General features: G+C 42.4%; 1 protein-coding gene across 2 annotated transcripts; it reads right to left on the reverse strand.

Annotated features, from left to right (window-relative positions):
- Positions 1-5,102: 5,102 nt before the first annotated feature.
- On the reverse strand, positions 5,103-15,826 carry rnaseh2b (ribonuclease H2, subunit B). Of its 2 annotated transcripts, XM_021597898.3 has the most exons (11): positions 15,535-15,826; positions 15,005-15,076; positions 14,726-14,833; positions 14,547-14,623; positions 11,945-12,059; positions 11,581-11,645; positions 9,957-10,062; positions 8,031-8,112; positions 7,611-7,656; positions 7,195-7,272; positions 5,103-5,669 (listed from the first exon to the last, which is right to left on the reverse strand). In XM_021597898.3, exons 1-11 carry the CDS (start codon positions 15,596-15,598, stop codon positions 5,559-5,561), a joined length of 924 nt encoding a protein of 307 aa, XP_021453573.1. In that variant the 5' UTR covers positions 15,599-15,826; the 3' UTR covers positions 5,103-5,558. The 2 variants fall into 2 exon arrangements, with proteins under 2 accessions (XP_021453573.1, XP_021453574.1); XM_021597899.3 differs by lacking the exon at positions 7,195-7,272 and having other exon boundaries at positions 15,535-15,762.
- Positions 15,827-15,981: the final 155 nt, after the last annotated feature.

Genomic DNA, 15,981 nt, shown 5'->3' on the forward strand with positions numbered 1-15,981 from the left:
TCAACAAGGTGCAGTAGGGGTGTTTAGGAAGATCAACAAGGTGCAGTAGGGGTGTTTAGGAAGATCAACAAGGTGCAGTAGGGATGTTTAGGAAGATCAACAAGGCGCAGTAGGGGTGTTTAGGAAGATCAACAAGGTGCAGTAGGGGTGTTTAGGAAGATCAACAAGGTGCAGTAGGGGTGTTTAGGAAGATCAAGGTGCAGTAGGGGTGTTTAGGAAGATCAACAAGGTGCAGTAGGGGTGTTTAGGAAGATCAACAAGGTGCAGTAGGGGTGTTTAGGAAGATCAACAAGGTGCAGTAGGGCTGTTTAGGAAGATCAACAAGGCGCAGTAGGGGTGTTTAGGAAGATCAACAAGGTGCAGTAGGGGTGTTTAGGAAGATCAACAAGGTGCAGTAGGGGTGTTTAGGAAGATCAACAAGGTGCAGTAGGGGTGTTTAGGAAGATCAACAAGGTGCAGTAGGGGTGTTTAGGAAGATCAACAAGGCGCAGTAGGGGTGTTTAGGAAGATCAACAAGGTGCAGTAGGGATGTTTAGGAAGATCAACAAGGTGCAGTAGGGATGTTTAGGAAGATCAACAAGGTGCAGTAGGGGTGTTTAGGAAGATCAACAAGGTGCAGTAGGGGTGTTTAGGAAGATCAACAAGGTGCAGTAGGGGTGTTTATGAAGATCCATCAACTCCACCCTAAAGTGGAGCAAAAGTTGTGTAAATGTCGAGTCCACCAGCGCCTTGTATTATTACCAGAGGCAGGACTGGATATGGCTCTACTCTCAGAACCAGAACTGTCTGGAGTATTTGAAAGAGCTGGTGGCTTTATTGGCGAGTTGTTGTTTAGTTAGAAGTAAGATCATCCTGTGGTTGATCTACTGGTCATTGTGAGCGACACTGTTGAAATCGGCCTACATAAAGTTTCTTGTCTATGAGTAACTGTAACTGATCACAAACTATCTTCTTGTGTTTTTTTCCTGTCTTCCTGTGTAGAATTTTGATGGGCATTTTGAGAACTGAAGTGAACCCATCTCTCTCTCTGTGGCCACAAGCACCTGTGAGCACATGACCTCCACTCCAACGGGGTCATGAGTGTCCCACAGCATCCCATGGATGAGTCCAAGCTGAAGAATCCGGCCCCAACCAGTGACTGCAGCAGCAGCACAGCCAAGAAGAACAGCGACAACAAACGGCCGACGACAACTACAGAGGCACCCCATCCACCTGCACAAAGTGGTTGATTTCTCCTTCCAGACCTCGCGACATGTACGCAGCGGAAAATAGCAGTGTAGGGGATGGTAATGTTCTCTAGTTGCGCCGTGATTGGCTCAGTGTTCTGTCACTCATGGAGACACTGTCACCGCAAAATCTACAGGGATAGCTCCAAAATTCAATCCCCTTGGGTGCTGCCATAGAGTTACATTAGAAGTGCCCATCCAAGAAGGCTAAAGGTAATTTACCACAGATAAAATGAAGTCAAATCCATAGCTTTGATTGGATGTCAACATTGTAATTTCAAAATCTTAGCTAGCAAGTTAGACAAGCAGTCATCATCATGAATCACATAAATATACTGGCAAATCCTTTTTATCCTTGTAATATGAAGATAAATTATAGATAAAACATATTAGTGCTCATCGGCCATAAACATTGCACAAGTTGGAAATCACAAATTCAACAATGAGTGGTTTGGGAGGAATCAGTGGCTAACTGCAATCCATAGCCTGCTATTTAGCGGAGTGGGTGTGTGGTCCAAGTCTGTGTTTAAGGGTCTCTTTCCAATCTTAAAAGGATAAACATTCAACACCATGGGCCAGAAAAGTTTGAATACATTGGCCATGCTATCAATCTAGCATGACTTCTGCCGCGTTCAACACAACTGGAAACTCAGAAATGGGAAATCTCAGACTACAGTGAGGGGGAACGAGCTCCGACTGGGAAAATACGTTTTGAATGGTCATCCAACTCAGAATTCCAAGTAGGGAACTCGGGACTCTTTCTAGAGCTCTGACCTGAAGATCACTGATGTCATGATTCAACCTTGTTTTTTCAGAGTTCCTAGTTGTCTTGAAAGCAACAAAAATCCAGAGAATGCCAGACTTTGATGACAAAAATTTGCCCACAAGGACCGCTGCGCCACCTTCCTGTTAAAGTGAGCACAGCACAACAGGGTGAGTCCAAAAACGCTGCTGCATAAATGATGTAATATGCCAGGGTAATGTGTATACTGTAACTAAGAAAGTAATATAAAGTGTATGTTGTTTAGTAAGCTGTTAGTAACCCATGTGCCACACCCCAATAATTTGGTCCCTTTCCCCCTCATAACTTAGCCTACTGTTCTGACTTGGTGGTGCACAATGTAGCCTAATGCCTGTTTTAGAGAAATTGAATCAGTAAATATTGTAAGAGCTTTCACTGTCTACTTATATGCCCCCTTTATTTATCTTACAGATCTGACTGTACAGGGAGAAAACTGTTTAAGTCAGCCATATCAGCTGTTTTTTAAAAGGCAGTAAACGAGGCTGAATTAACTGTTTCGCGGCCAGACAAGGCCCTGCTGATAGCCAGGTGTAGCAGTGATAAGGATTCACTCCATGGTGCTGAAAAGAAAGCTCTGCTGTTGGGACAGCTTTATGTAGGCCCAGTTTGTGGGCACCGTTTGTCGCCGTTATAGTGCAATTAAATGTATTTAGTGTTGTGTAGTGTAGTGGCTTTGCTGGCACGCATTAAAAAAAAATATTTTTGCCCCACCAAGATTTACATGCTAAAATTGCCACTGCTACAGGGGGAACAGAGAAATGGTGTCTGCCAGAGCAGAGGCACCAGTCCTGACAACATCTGTTGGCTTTTCACATTTTTAATCCTGGCGGCCTAATAGACCAGCCTGCTGCGGCCCCTGTGACTGTTACCTGATCCACAAACGGCTGTGCCTAACTTGGGACAGCGTAATGCCCATCCTGGCGGCCTAATAGACCAGCCTGCTGCAGCCCCTGTGACTGTTACCTGATCCACAAACGGCTGTGCGTAACTTGGGACAGCGTAATGCCCATCCTGGCGGCCTAATAGACCAGTCTGCTGGGGCCCCTGTGATTGTTACCTGATCCACAAATGGCTGTGCGTAACTTGGGACAGCGTAATGCCCAACAAATGCTCTCATTACCTAGTTACTGTGACTGTAAACAGACCATCTACTCCACATGACTCAGCTGTCATCACACGTCTGTCAGCTGAACAATGCAACTGTTCATTTCCTTTATGTAGGCTCATTTTATCCAGTTTTTCCTGGAGCCTCCGTCTTTCAAGACAACCAACATTAGGTTGTTCACTATGTACCTCAAAGACGGAATTATTAAACCAAGGTTCTGCTAATTTAATATTATGCTGTAGAGCAGGCTATCATTGTACTATAACAACATGATATTCCATTAAGCGTATATTTCTGCACATTAAAATGGCTCACCGTGGCACGTTCACTTTTTCATGTGGACCTGTGGTGTCTTTGTTAAATTGTACTTTGTCTGAAATTGAAGATTACATGTTGTACTCCTGCTGTTTATCTACAGTAATCTGAGACCACGTGTTGTACTCCTACTGGTTATCTACAGTAATCTGAGACCACGTGTTGTACTCCTGCTGGTTATCTACAGTAATCTGAGACCACGTGTTGTACTCCTACTGGTTATCTACAGTAATCTGAGACCACATATTGTACTCCTGCTGGTTATCTACAGTAATCTGAGACCACATGTTGTACTCCTGCTGGTTATCTACAGTAATCTGAGACCACATGTTGTACTCCTGCTGGTTATCTACAGTAATCTGAGACCACGTGTTGTACTCCTGCTGGTTATCTACAGTAATCTGAGACCACGTGTTGTACTCCTGCTGGTTATCTACAGTAATCTGAGACCACGTGTTGTACTCCTGCTGGTTATCTACAGTAATCTGAGACCACGTGTTGTACTCCTGCTGGTTATCTACAGTAATCTGAGACCACGTGTTGTACTCCTGCTGGTTATCTACAGTAATCTGAGACCACGTGTTGTACTCCTGCTGGTTATCTACAGTAATCTGAGACCACGTGTTGTACTCCTGCTGGTTATCTACAGTAATCTGAGACCACGTGTTGTACTCCTGCTGGTTATCTACAGTAATCTGAGACCACATGTTGTACTCCTGCTGGTTATCTACAGTAATCTGAGACCACATGTTGTACTCCTGCTGGTTATCTACAGTAATCTGAGACCACGTGTTGTACTCCTGCTGGTTATCTACAGTAATCTGAGACCACGTGTTGTACTCCTGCTGGTTATCTACAGTAATCTGAGACCACGTGTTGTACTCCTGCTGGTTATCTACAGTAATCTGAGACCACATGTTGTACTCCTGCTGGTTATCTACAGTAATCTGAGACCACATGTTGTACTCCTGCTGGTTATCTACAGTAATCAGAGACCACATGTTGTACCCCTGCTGGTTATCTACAGTAATCTGAGACCACATGTTGTACTCCTGCTGGTTATCTACAGTAATCTGAGACCACATGTTGTACTCCTGCTGGTTATCTACAGTAATCTGAGACCACGTGTTGTACTCCTGCTGGTTATCTACAGTAATCTGAGACCACATGTTGTACTCCTGCTGGTTATCTACAGTCATCTGAGACCACATGTTGTACTCCTGCTGGTTATCTACAGTAATCTGAGACCACATGTTGTACTCCTGCTGGTTATCTACAGTAATCTGAGACCACATATTGTACTCCTGCTGGTTATCTACAGTAATCTGAGACCACATGTTGTACTCCTGCTGGTTATCTACAGTAATCTGAGACCACGTGTTGTATTCCTACTGGTTATCTACAGTAATCTGAGACCACATGTTGTACTCCTACTGGTTATCTACAGTAATCTGAGCGCTCAGTAAAGAAAAGAGTGGGAGCAGCAAGTTTGAACATGTACCATCGTATACTCCAACCTTGAAAGAATAGTAACTATTCATTATCTTAGGCTTTGTCCCCTGCCTCTCAATGCACTTCGCTCCAGATGAGTTTCCTGCATCATCCCTATTGTCTGGAGATTCAACCCTTTTCAAGGACAAAAAAAGGGGACAAAAATAGTTATTTTCTTTATTACCAAAAGCACATGTGTGCGTGCACACACACTGTAGACACACACGCACACTGTAGACACACTACACACACACCGACCAACCGACACACACACACAGAGTAGACACGCACACCGACAGACATAAACACTACACCGACACACACACCGACCGGCACACACTGACAGACACACACTATAGACACGCACACCGACACACACTGTAGACACGCACCGACAGACACACACACGCTAGAAACCGACCGACCGACACACACACAGAGACCGACAGACACACACACTGTAGACACGCACACCGGCAGACACACACACACACTAGACACCCACACTGACCGACCGACACACACAGAGACCGACAGAAACACACACTGTAGACACACACACCGACCGACAGACAGACACGCACACCGACAGACACAAACTGCTGCATCATTCTAACATTCATTTTTTCTCTGCCTTGCCCTTGGGGCTGAAGAAGGCAGACATGCTCTTCATGCCTGTTTTGTCCACCTTGGCCAGGGTCTTCTGTGCAGCACTCATCTTCTTGGGCGGCTGGAGGACGAGAAAAGAGAGTCAATAGCATTGCTCATCCGCCTTGAGTGAAGACGGCTGAAACGTTATTACATATCAGCATGACTCATTTCCAGACAGAGGTTACTTGTAGGCCTCTGCACTGCATTGCTTTAAACTGCAATCACGTAGACTGGTTTAGCTTGACAGAAAATTATATACAGGGCTCTAAAATACATTTATATACAAGGCTCTAAAATATATTTATATACAGGGCTCTAAAATACATTTATATACAGGGCTCTAAAATATATTTATATACAGGGCTCTAAAATACATTTATATACAGGGCTCTAAAATATATTTATATACAGGGCTCTAAAATATATTTATATACAGGGCTCTAAAATCAATTTATATACAGGGCTCTAAAATCAATTTATATACAGGGCTCTAAAATCAATTTATATACAGGGCTCTAAAATATATTTATATACAGGGCTCTAAAATACATTTATATACAGGGCTCTAAAATATATTTATATACAGGGCTCTAAAATCAATTTATATACAGGGCTCTAAAATCAATTTATATACAGGGCTCTAAAATCCATTCATATACAGGGCTCTAAAATACATTTATATACAGGGCTCTAAAATACATTTTAGTTGATAGCACTGCTGCTCCCAATTTAAAGTTAGGAGCACCACATCAAATTTAGCAGCCCCAGAAAATGTTTTTATTGATAGACTGTATATCAATGTGAATTCTAGCTTCTGCTGAAGCACATGTTGTTCCCTAGAAACTAATACGTAACACTGTAAATTAGTTTAACTAAAATATTGATACAAATACCTGTCATTGAAATGAAAAAGAGTTGTGAAAAATGAGGTTTCTACTGTTTCCTACTGAGATGCATTACATAGACAACTGTACACTGTCTGTTTAAGAATGTCAGGTTTGTGATGAGGACATGCAAATCTGTCATTCAATCATTGCTATGATCATTGATCTCCTGAAGATGTGCCTTTTCTTTTCCTGCCCCCACGTTTGGATATACTGTTAAAGTTACCAGGTCCAGGTTGTTAACTAGCTAGCTAATGAGGTAACGTCACTGATCAAGGTGCTAACGACCCGAGACATGGTTTCTGAATGTAAAATGCGGCCTGCTAATGGAGATGGTCACAGCTTTTGAATGGTTTGGGCTAGAGACGCTTGTTTCTCCAGGGCACCAGGAAACAGCGGTACAGCGAAGCCTAATCATTACTTTTGGGGACGATTTTTTTTCTTCTAAATGGTGCTCCTAAATCAAAATTGAATGTCACGCAGCTAAATATTTAGGACCATAAGTGACCAAAATGGTTGCACTTCAGAGCCCTATAAAAATATTTGTATGATGTAGGCATGACTATAAAACCAAAAAGACATGAGATTTAGTAAGGTACGGGAAACCTATCACTACCTATAAAACTGTTAGAGAAAAAAATGCCTGCAAGAGTCACCCCCCCCCCCCCCCCCATTTCTCTCCTTGGTCCCTTCGTGCAGACTGCCCCTAATCTCACTCACTTTGCGGGAGAAATCGGAGCGGTTGAATTTGGTGTAGTCCTCTCCTGCCTCCAATGGTTTGTCAGTCAGTTTCCGCTTCTGCCGACCGAACACGGCACTTACACAGTTAGCCGTACTTTCCACTCAGAACACCAACCATCACATCCCAGACACACGGCACAGACACGCCAGGGACACGCAAGATACCATGACTACCGCAAACCCACCAACACACGTGAAACAGGAATAAAAACACACTAATCTACTGCTACACTGTAACCATCAGGTGAATGTCAATAGAACACAGTTGAAAATCTTTTTAAAAAATCACAAAAATTTGACCAAATAAATAAACACATAACTTGGAACAAATATGCTGAAAACAAATATAACTACAGTGTGACGACACAAATTCAAAATGCAGCTGGAGAAAATACCTTTGAGGGAGGCTCCACCTCCTTAGGACTTGAGAGCTCAGGTAACCTGTCAGGAGGAAAACTGAAGGATTACTGACTCACCATCAAACTGTTACACACTAACAATACTGCTTAATGTGATACCTTCAGTACTATCATGGTCTTAATATCACAATCTGGCACTTGAATCACCAGTACATTTCCAGTCAAAGTGCTGCCCTGGGCCCTGCACTGTGTGGGATGTGTTTTGAAAATAACTGTCAGCGAGTTCTTTGAATTCTGTGGTGACGGCCTCAAACCGCCCACTCATGTGCAGTTTTGGGGGCGGTTTCCATTAACTAAAACTGACTCAGTGGCAGTTACAATGAAGCTACATGAAAATGTCATTCTAGATTGTGCTTTTAACATTAATACATAACTATAGTCCATGTGTGTACATACTGGAGATGCTTGAGGAGGGCTTTGCTCAGGTCTTCACTGATGTACTCAGATATCAGGCCATGGGCATACCGCAGGTAGTCCTCTGTGTGATTATGAATAGAGGGCGTGAGAGTGTTAATACCACAGCATCACTTTATACACTTCATTACACAATTATAACCTTCCTATTGATATCACAGAAAACTGGGTTTACAATCTGAGCTTGTGTGAAACTCAATGTAAAACAGGAATTGGCTAAGTCTGCTGTGCTAGGTCCTGGGGCATGGCTAGGTCCTAGGGCGTAGCCAGGTCCTGGGGCATATCTAGATTGTGGGGCGTAGCTAGGTCCTGGGGCGTAGCTAGGTCCTGGGGCGTATCTAGGTCCTGGGGCGTATCTAGATCCTGGGGCGTAGCTAGGTCCTGGGGCGTAGCTAGGTCCAGGGGCGTAGCTAGGTCCTGGGGCGTAGCTAGGTCCTGGGGCGTAGCTAGGTCCTGGGGCGTAGCTAGGTCCTGGGGCATATCTAGGTCCTGGGGCGTAGCTAGGTCTTGGGGCGTAGCTAGGGTCCTTGGGAATATGTACAAAATACAGCCCAAAATGTGCATGCGCCAGTTCATGCAAAAGTTGAGAATATGCTCACCTCTCCGCAAACTATAGACTATGAGTACACATCTCTGCTAGTGGTTGAAATATTGTATTGCAAGCTGGGAAGTAAGTATTTTGTGCAAATGGAGGAAATGATGAAAAGCTTGTTCATAAATAAAACAGGAAAACATATGAACAAGAATTCAGCCATTTGCCGTTAGTGTGAAGAGAAAAAAAAAATCTGTAGAATTTAAGATCGACATACGAATATTCATCCTATTTAGTTTATTTTCATAACCATTGGTGAATAAATGATTCACCTTTTTTGACCGTGATGGGTTTATATTCCCGAAGAAGCCATACAACAAACGACCGTGCACATCTCATTTAACCTAGTAGCCGAGGAAATAAATAGGTTATAAATAGGCTTTCAAGTTAACCCCATAGAGAGCACATTTTATAATACAGTCAAATTTAACATTGAAGTAGGCCTATGTATACTACTGCAAGTACTGTAAATACATTTCATTTTGAGTAGCCGGCCCTAGACAATGTCTCAGAATTTGCGTGCCGTCCATCATGTTTAGGTTGGTGGAAGAGTGGATGGAGAACATTGCTGAATCTAAATGTTCTACTGACAGGTCCACAACAAGTTGCCGTTGTTTTCGCATTCACAAACTGGCACAAGCCATTCCCCACAGCAGAAATGACTGCTAAAGACTCAAACAGTCTGCCAACACAGTAAATAGACCGGTAGCTTACGTAAAATATTTGACAGTATGGGTAGGCCACATTATTGCTGTGTGATATGAGCATAGCCTATTTAATCTCAGAGCCTATTTATTTATTTATTTTATTTAACTAGGCAAGTCAGTTAAGAACAAATTCTTATTTTCATTGACGGCCTAGGAACAATGGGCAGAGGCAGAATGACAGATTTGTACCTTGTCAGCTCGGGGGCTCTAACCACTAGGCTACCCTGCCGCCCTTATACCAAGACAGGACATAGAAAAACAATATTCCACTGCCAAACTAAATATTGAACAACAATTCATATTTTTTATGCTGTGGCCTAATGCCAATAGTTACAAATTATACAGAAAATGATAGCCGTCATATTCATCATAAATGGTGAATGGAGGGTTTTTACGACAGATAAATTATAACAGGTGATTTATAACAGGAAACATGGTGTGCACCAAGTATAGATATTTAGTGTGAAATGTATGAAACAGTTATAAATTAGGCCCCTGATCTCTACAAGGGGTTTAGTGCCATCCTCTGGTTCATGTTATGTATGCAGGCCAGGGAGAGCATGCCCAGGTATATAGTACTGGACCAGACTGGACCTGGGCTTGACTCACCTTCCTGGGTCTCTGACTCCTGCTTGACTCGGACATACGTTGTGGACTTTACTCCCTCTCCCACTGAGATGTTACTCTTTCTGAGGGTCTTCACTGTCCTCTCAGCCTGGAACAGCAGAGACACAGCAAGACCAACACACAGTTAACGCTGTCACATCTACTGGCCATTCCCCACTCCTCTCCTGGGAACCCACAGCATGACCATTCCCCACTCCTCTCCTGGGAACCTGGCATAACACCTGATGACTGATTAGTTTAAGACTATAACACCTTAGACTAGGACACCTGGGGGTACTGGGCCTATCCACAGGGGGTACTAGGTCCCCTGAGGGTGCTGGGCCTATCCACAGGGGGTACTAGGTCCCCTGAGGGTGCTGGGCCTATCCACAGGGGGTACTAGGACACCTGGGGGCACTGGGTCTATCCACAGGGGCTACTAGGACACCTGAGGGTACTGGGCCTATCCACAGGGGGTACTAGGACACCTGGGGGTACTGGGCCCATCCACAGGTTGGTACTCGGTCCCCTGGGGGTACTGGGCCTATCCACAGGGGGTACTAGGACACCTTAGGGTACTAGGACACCTGAGGGTACTGGGCCTATCCACAGGGGGTACTAGGACACTTGAGGGTACTAGGACACCTGGGGGTACTGGGGCTATCCACAGGGGATACTAGGACACCTGAGGGTACTAGGACACCTGGGGGCACTGAGCCTATCCACAGGGGGTACTAGAAAATAATCATGAGACCAATGGCCTGCTGGTAAAATGCACATGAGGGGGTACTTCAGGGGTCCTCCGGGCAGAGTAACATTCAGTTGGTGGTACAGAGTAACATTCAGTTGGTGGTACAGAGTAACATTCAGTTGGTGGTATAGAGTAACATTCAGTTAGTGGTACAGAGTAACATTCAGTTGGTGATACAGAGTAACATTCAGTTGGTGGTACAGAGTAACATTCAGTTGGTGGTACAGAGCAACATTCAGTTGGTGGTACAGAGTAACATTCAGTTGGTGGTACAGAGTAACATTCAGTTGGTGGTATAGAGTAACATTCAGTTGGTGGTATAGAGTAACATTCAGTTGGTGGTATAGAGTAACATTCAGTTGGTGGTACAGAGTAACATTCAGTTGGTGGTACAGAGTAACATTCAGTTGGTGGTATAGAGTAACATTCAGTTGGTGGTACAGAGTAACATTCAGTTGGTGGTACAGAGTAACATTCAGTTGGTGGTATAGAGTAACATTCAGTTGGTGGTACAGAGTAACATGCAGTTGGTGGTACAGAGTAACATTCAGTTGGTGGTACAGAGTAACATTCAGTTGGTGGTATAGAGTAACATTCAGTTGGTGGTATAGAGTAACATTCAGTTGGTGGTACAGAGTAACATTCAGTTGGTGGTACAGAGTAACATTCAGTTGGTGGTACAGAGTAACATTCAGTTGGTGGTATAGAGTAACATTCAGTTGGTGGTACAGAGTAACATTCAGTTGGTGGTATAGAGTAACATTCAGTTGGTGGTATAGAGTAACATTCAGTTGGTGGTACAGGAACTGACAAGGGTTGGAAACCACTGCAATAGAGGATGATATGGGCATATGCAGCTCAGTGATCAATGTGTACCTTTTTCTTTAACCATTCCATGGTCCTCTCCTGGCTGTAGCGCTGAAACTTCTGACTGCCCACCTCTGAAGGAGCAGCACAAAGAGCATGTATAACACCTGAGACCACCACATTACACTTGTATTCTGTGTGCACGTTCTTAGAAAATCAGAAACAATGTGACAAGAGTGCTGCAGTCTCTGAGGATCTGATATACACATTTAATCCAGCAACCATTCATGTGCGCTTCAGACTGACGTATGAGTGAGAAGATAATTATTGGGTTGAGAGGGGTTGTAAATCAGAGATTGATAGTTGATTGTTTCTGAGGAGCACATTAACTTTCAACATTAGTTTGTATCTGCTGAACACAGTGACCTCTGACCTTTCTCCTCAGCCACATGGTGCAGGGAGGCCTGGGAGCGTATGCAGCTCAGCAGCCTGGTGCATGCTGGGAAGTCCTCGTCCATCACTACCTGGTCCACGGGCTGGAACTTCCCCTACAGCAGAACACAGAGAAATTAAATCACAAAAAGAAGAAGACAGATGACATCACAAAAGGGCAGAAATGACCTTGCAGAGAGAAAGACCGAATGATATGTCATCACAATGACCGAACAGAGATGGAATCACACAGGACAGAGATGACATGACAAAGAGAGAAGGACAGGACATCGCAAAGAGAGATAGGTGAAATCACAAAGGGGGGACAAGAGAGATCACAAAGAAAGAAAGACTGACAAAGATCATAAAGGGGGAGAGATGAAGATGCAATAAAACCAATTAAATTAATTTCAAAAGTGAGTATGGTCTTATGGCCTTACCTTAGGGTGTCCACCCAGAGTGTGTGAAAAAGCATTTTGGTGTTGACATTTAATTTTATGTTATAAAATACATTTTACCAAGACAAATATAATTAATGTTCTGAATCATTCAGTGGGCTTAGCATTAAATAGCATTAACATTATGTCCAAAAAGTCTGATTTCTTAACCTAATACATCCGATAATAAGCACCGAGCTCTGTTAACAGAGAGGTATAGCTTTATCTGCAAAACTTTTCAGGATTTTACATTGTGGTCGTCGTCTTCCAAGTTGTTTCCATGGGTCGCAAAACTTTTGCAGGACATGAGCTGAATTAAATGTAAAAGGCTTGAAAATGTTTAAAAAGAACAGGAACTCTGCATTAGAGGTCGACTGATGGCCGATTAATTGCGCTTAATCGGCCATCAGCATTTTTGAACGCCGATTACATTGCAATCCACGAGGAGACTGCGTGGCAGGCTGACCACCTGTTACGCGAGTGCAACCAGGAGCCAAGGTAAGTTACTAGCTAGCATAAAACTTATCTTATAAAAAATAATCAATCTTAACATAATCACTAGTTAACTACACATGGTTGATGATATTACTAGTTTATCTAGCTTGTCCTGTGTTGCATATAATCAATGCAGTGCCTGTTAATTTATCATCGAATCACAACCTACTTCGCCAAACAGGTGATTTAACAAAAGCACATTCACGAAAAAAGCACAATCGTCGCACCAATGTACCTAACCATAAACATCAATGACTTTCGTAAAATCAATACACAAGTATATTTTTTTAAATCTACATATTTACTTAAAATTAATTCATTTTAGCAGGCAATATTAACTAGGGAAATTGTGTCACTTCTCTTGCATTTAGTGCAAGCAGAGTCAGGGTACATGCAGCAGTTTGGGCTGCCTAGCTCGTTGCGAACTGTGTGAAGATAATTTATTCCTAAATTTTACATAATTATGACATAACATTGAAGGTTGTGTAATGTAACAGCAATATTTAGACTTAGGGATGCCACCCGTTCGATAAAATACAGAACGGTTCCGTATTTCACTGAAAGAAAAAAAAGAATGTTTTCGAAATGAGCTCCTAGAGTGTGCGGCTCTCCTTTATTTTCAAGTTTTCTACTCAGCTAGCCAGCACCTCGTCTTAATAGGTGTGCGTTTCTTTTTCTTCGGTGGTAGGCAGCAGCAGGCTCGTAAGTATTCATTCAAACAGCACTTTCCTGAGTTTGCCAGCAGCTCTTCGCAATGCTTGAAGCACAGCGCTGTTTATGACTTCAAGCCCATCAACTCCCGAGATTAGGCTGGCAATACTAAAGTGCCTATAAGAACATCCAATAGTAAAAGGTATATGAAATACAAATGGTATAGAAATAGTCCTATAATTCCCATAACTACAACCTAAAACTTCTTAACTGGGAATATTGAAGACCACCAGCTTTCATATGGTCTCATGTTCTGAGCAAGGAACTTAAACGTTAGCTTTTTTACATGGCACATATTGCACTTTTACTTTCTTCTCCAACACTTTGTTTTTACATTATTTCAACCAAATTGAACATGTTTATTTAATTATTTGAGACTAAATGTATTTTATTTATGTATTATATTAAGTTAAAATAAAAGTGTTAATTCAGTATTGTTGTAATTGTCATTATTGCAAGTATATATATAAAAAATGTCCGATTAATCGATATCGGCTTTTTTTGGTCCTCCAATAATCGGTATTGGCATTGAAAAATCCTAATTGGTCAACCTCTACTTTGCATGCATATGAACAGCGTATACTAAAATATGAAAAGACTTGATGTCATGTCTAAAAAACAATATATATTTTACCTCTATATTGTTTTATGTCCCCTAGATTTCAAAAGAAAGATGACAAGTTCAACCTGCCTGTCAGGTAGCCTTTATTCTCACAGCATCTAACCTAGCTGACACAGTGCTATTTTCCTGATGTACAGTATGACCACTTTTCCCTCTGGCCTCCATTGATTTAGTCGCGCTAATTTTGACCATACTACAAGGGTAAAAACTCCAATAAGTTTTGAACAGATTATGAAAGAGACATGAGGTTTGAACATTGGTTTTCTTAGAGGACACAATAAAGATAGTATTTTGCACATTGGTCAAAAGATGCGTTTTTGATTGGACACACTACTTACCTCTTCACCCGCTTTGATCAAGTAGGGCAACAGTAGGTAGAGGGGATCCATTGGAGTGACATACAGAAGTCTCCCATCTGTTCAAAATCAAATAAAACATTTGAATCTTCAACACCACAATGTACTCCATGTATTAAGACTGGTTAAGCTTAACTACCTATCATCTGATTGGAAAATACCTCGCTGTACTGTCTGGCCAATGAACCAGGAGTGGAAGTCCTCGTTGAAGGCTTTGACCTCATACAGCTGCACATCACCACTGCCCAACAGGTACAAAGAAGCTGCATCTGGAAAAGTACAAATAGATAGCTAGCTAATTCCACTAGATAGAGTAAAGAAAAGGCTAGCTACCACTTTTGAGAATGCTTTTTTTCAATGCGTTTGACTTTCATAGTTTTGCTTCGAATGATACACGTTGTGTTTCTGTGTACAATGTGCTATTGATGCTAACTAGCTACCTGTTGAAGGGTTCCTAAGCCGGATGAAAGTGGGGTCACTGTCATCTTTCTTTGGTGTTTCCACTGCAGAGTCTGTGTGGACAAAGAAATACACGACATGCTGCTGCTGTTGTCACCGATGCAGACCACTGCTGGACGCGAAACTTTGTTGCAAGTGGAGCTGCTCCAGTTAGATGGATCTAGCTCTAATTTAGATCACTGTAATATGGATTTATAGCTATCGTGAAGTTGCGCTAACTCGACTACGATGGATCATGCAACAACAACTGCCATTGTAGTAGCTGGAAAGACGAACCAGCATTGACAGTAATTTAGCTACATTCTGTCTAAACTACTATAACGTTAACTACCTAACGTTACATAGATGCCAGCTAGCTATTTAGTTAACTAGCGAACGTTAGACCACAGGTTAGATATACACATATTTGTTATACCACAGATATAACAATTACTGTTACAATATTAGGTTATGCACAGATGAAAGTGAAATTAGTAAACTAACGTTAGCTAGCTACAGTTGCCTAATTTACCTGCTGCAACAACAACCCATCTGTCGTTTGGTGAATGTGGTGTCCGCTTCTTTTTAGTGGTCATTTTGATCTCGGCTAGCTAGCTAGTTAAAATGGCACGCAACAATTTAAAAGTGTATTTTTTTTCAAGAAGATAGTTAGCTAGCTGGTTGTTGTCAGTGCAACAAATCAGCGTCTCGTCAGCAGCACAAAAAAGGTACTTCCGTGTCACGGAATTTGGGAAATGTTAAAATAAAAGTCCCCCACGTAATAGTAGAAAAGTCTCAATAACCTGTAATTATTAATTACATATGACAATAATAAGAGTAGCAGCAGCATAAAAGAGGGGGTTTGGGGGTGGGACACAATGCAAATAGTCCAGGTAGCCAATGTGCGGGGGCACTGGTTAGCCCAGCTAATTGAAGTAATATGTACATGAATATGTAGTTAAAATGGTATTCATTTGAT

The sequence above is a fragment of the Oncorhynchus mykiss genome, chromosome 3 (assembly GCF_057628025.1).
Source record: "Oncorhynchus mykiss isolate SJ-2025 chromosome 3, ASM5762802v1, whole genome shotgun sequence".
In the NCBI taxonomy this organism is placed as follows: Eukaryota; Metazoa; Chordata; class Actinopteri; order Salmoniformes; family Salmonidae; genus Oncorhynchus; species Oncorhynchus mykiss.

Bases quoted from the DNA above. Each gene is read 5' to 3' on its own strand.
- rnaseh2b (XM_021597898.3), bottom strand. From the start codon at position 15,598: ATGACCACTAAAAAGAAGCGGACACCACATTCACCAAACGACAGATGG. The intron at 14,834-15,004 runs GTAGCTAGTTAG...GTACTTTTCCAG, and splicing joins GCTTAGGAACCCTTCAACAG to ATGCAGCTTCTTTGTACCTG. The intron at 5,670-7,194 runs GTGAGTGAGATT...CTCGTCCTCCAG, and splicing joins GCTCCGATTTCTCCCGCAAA to CCGCCCAAGAAGATGAGTGC.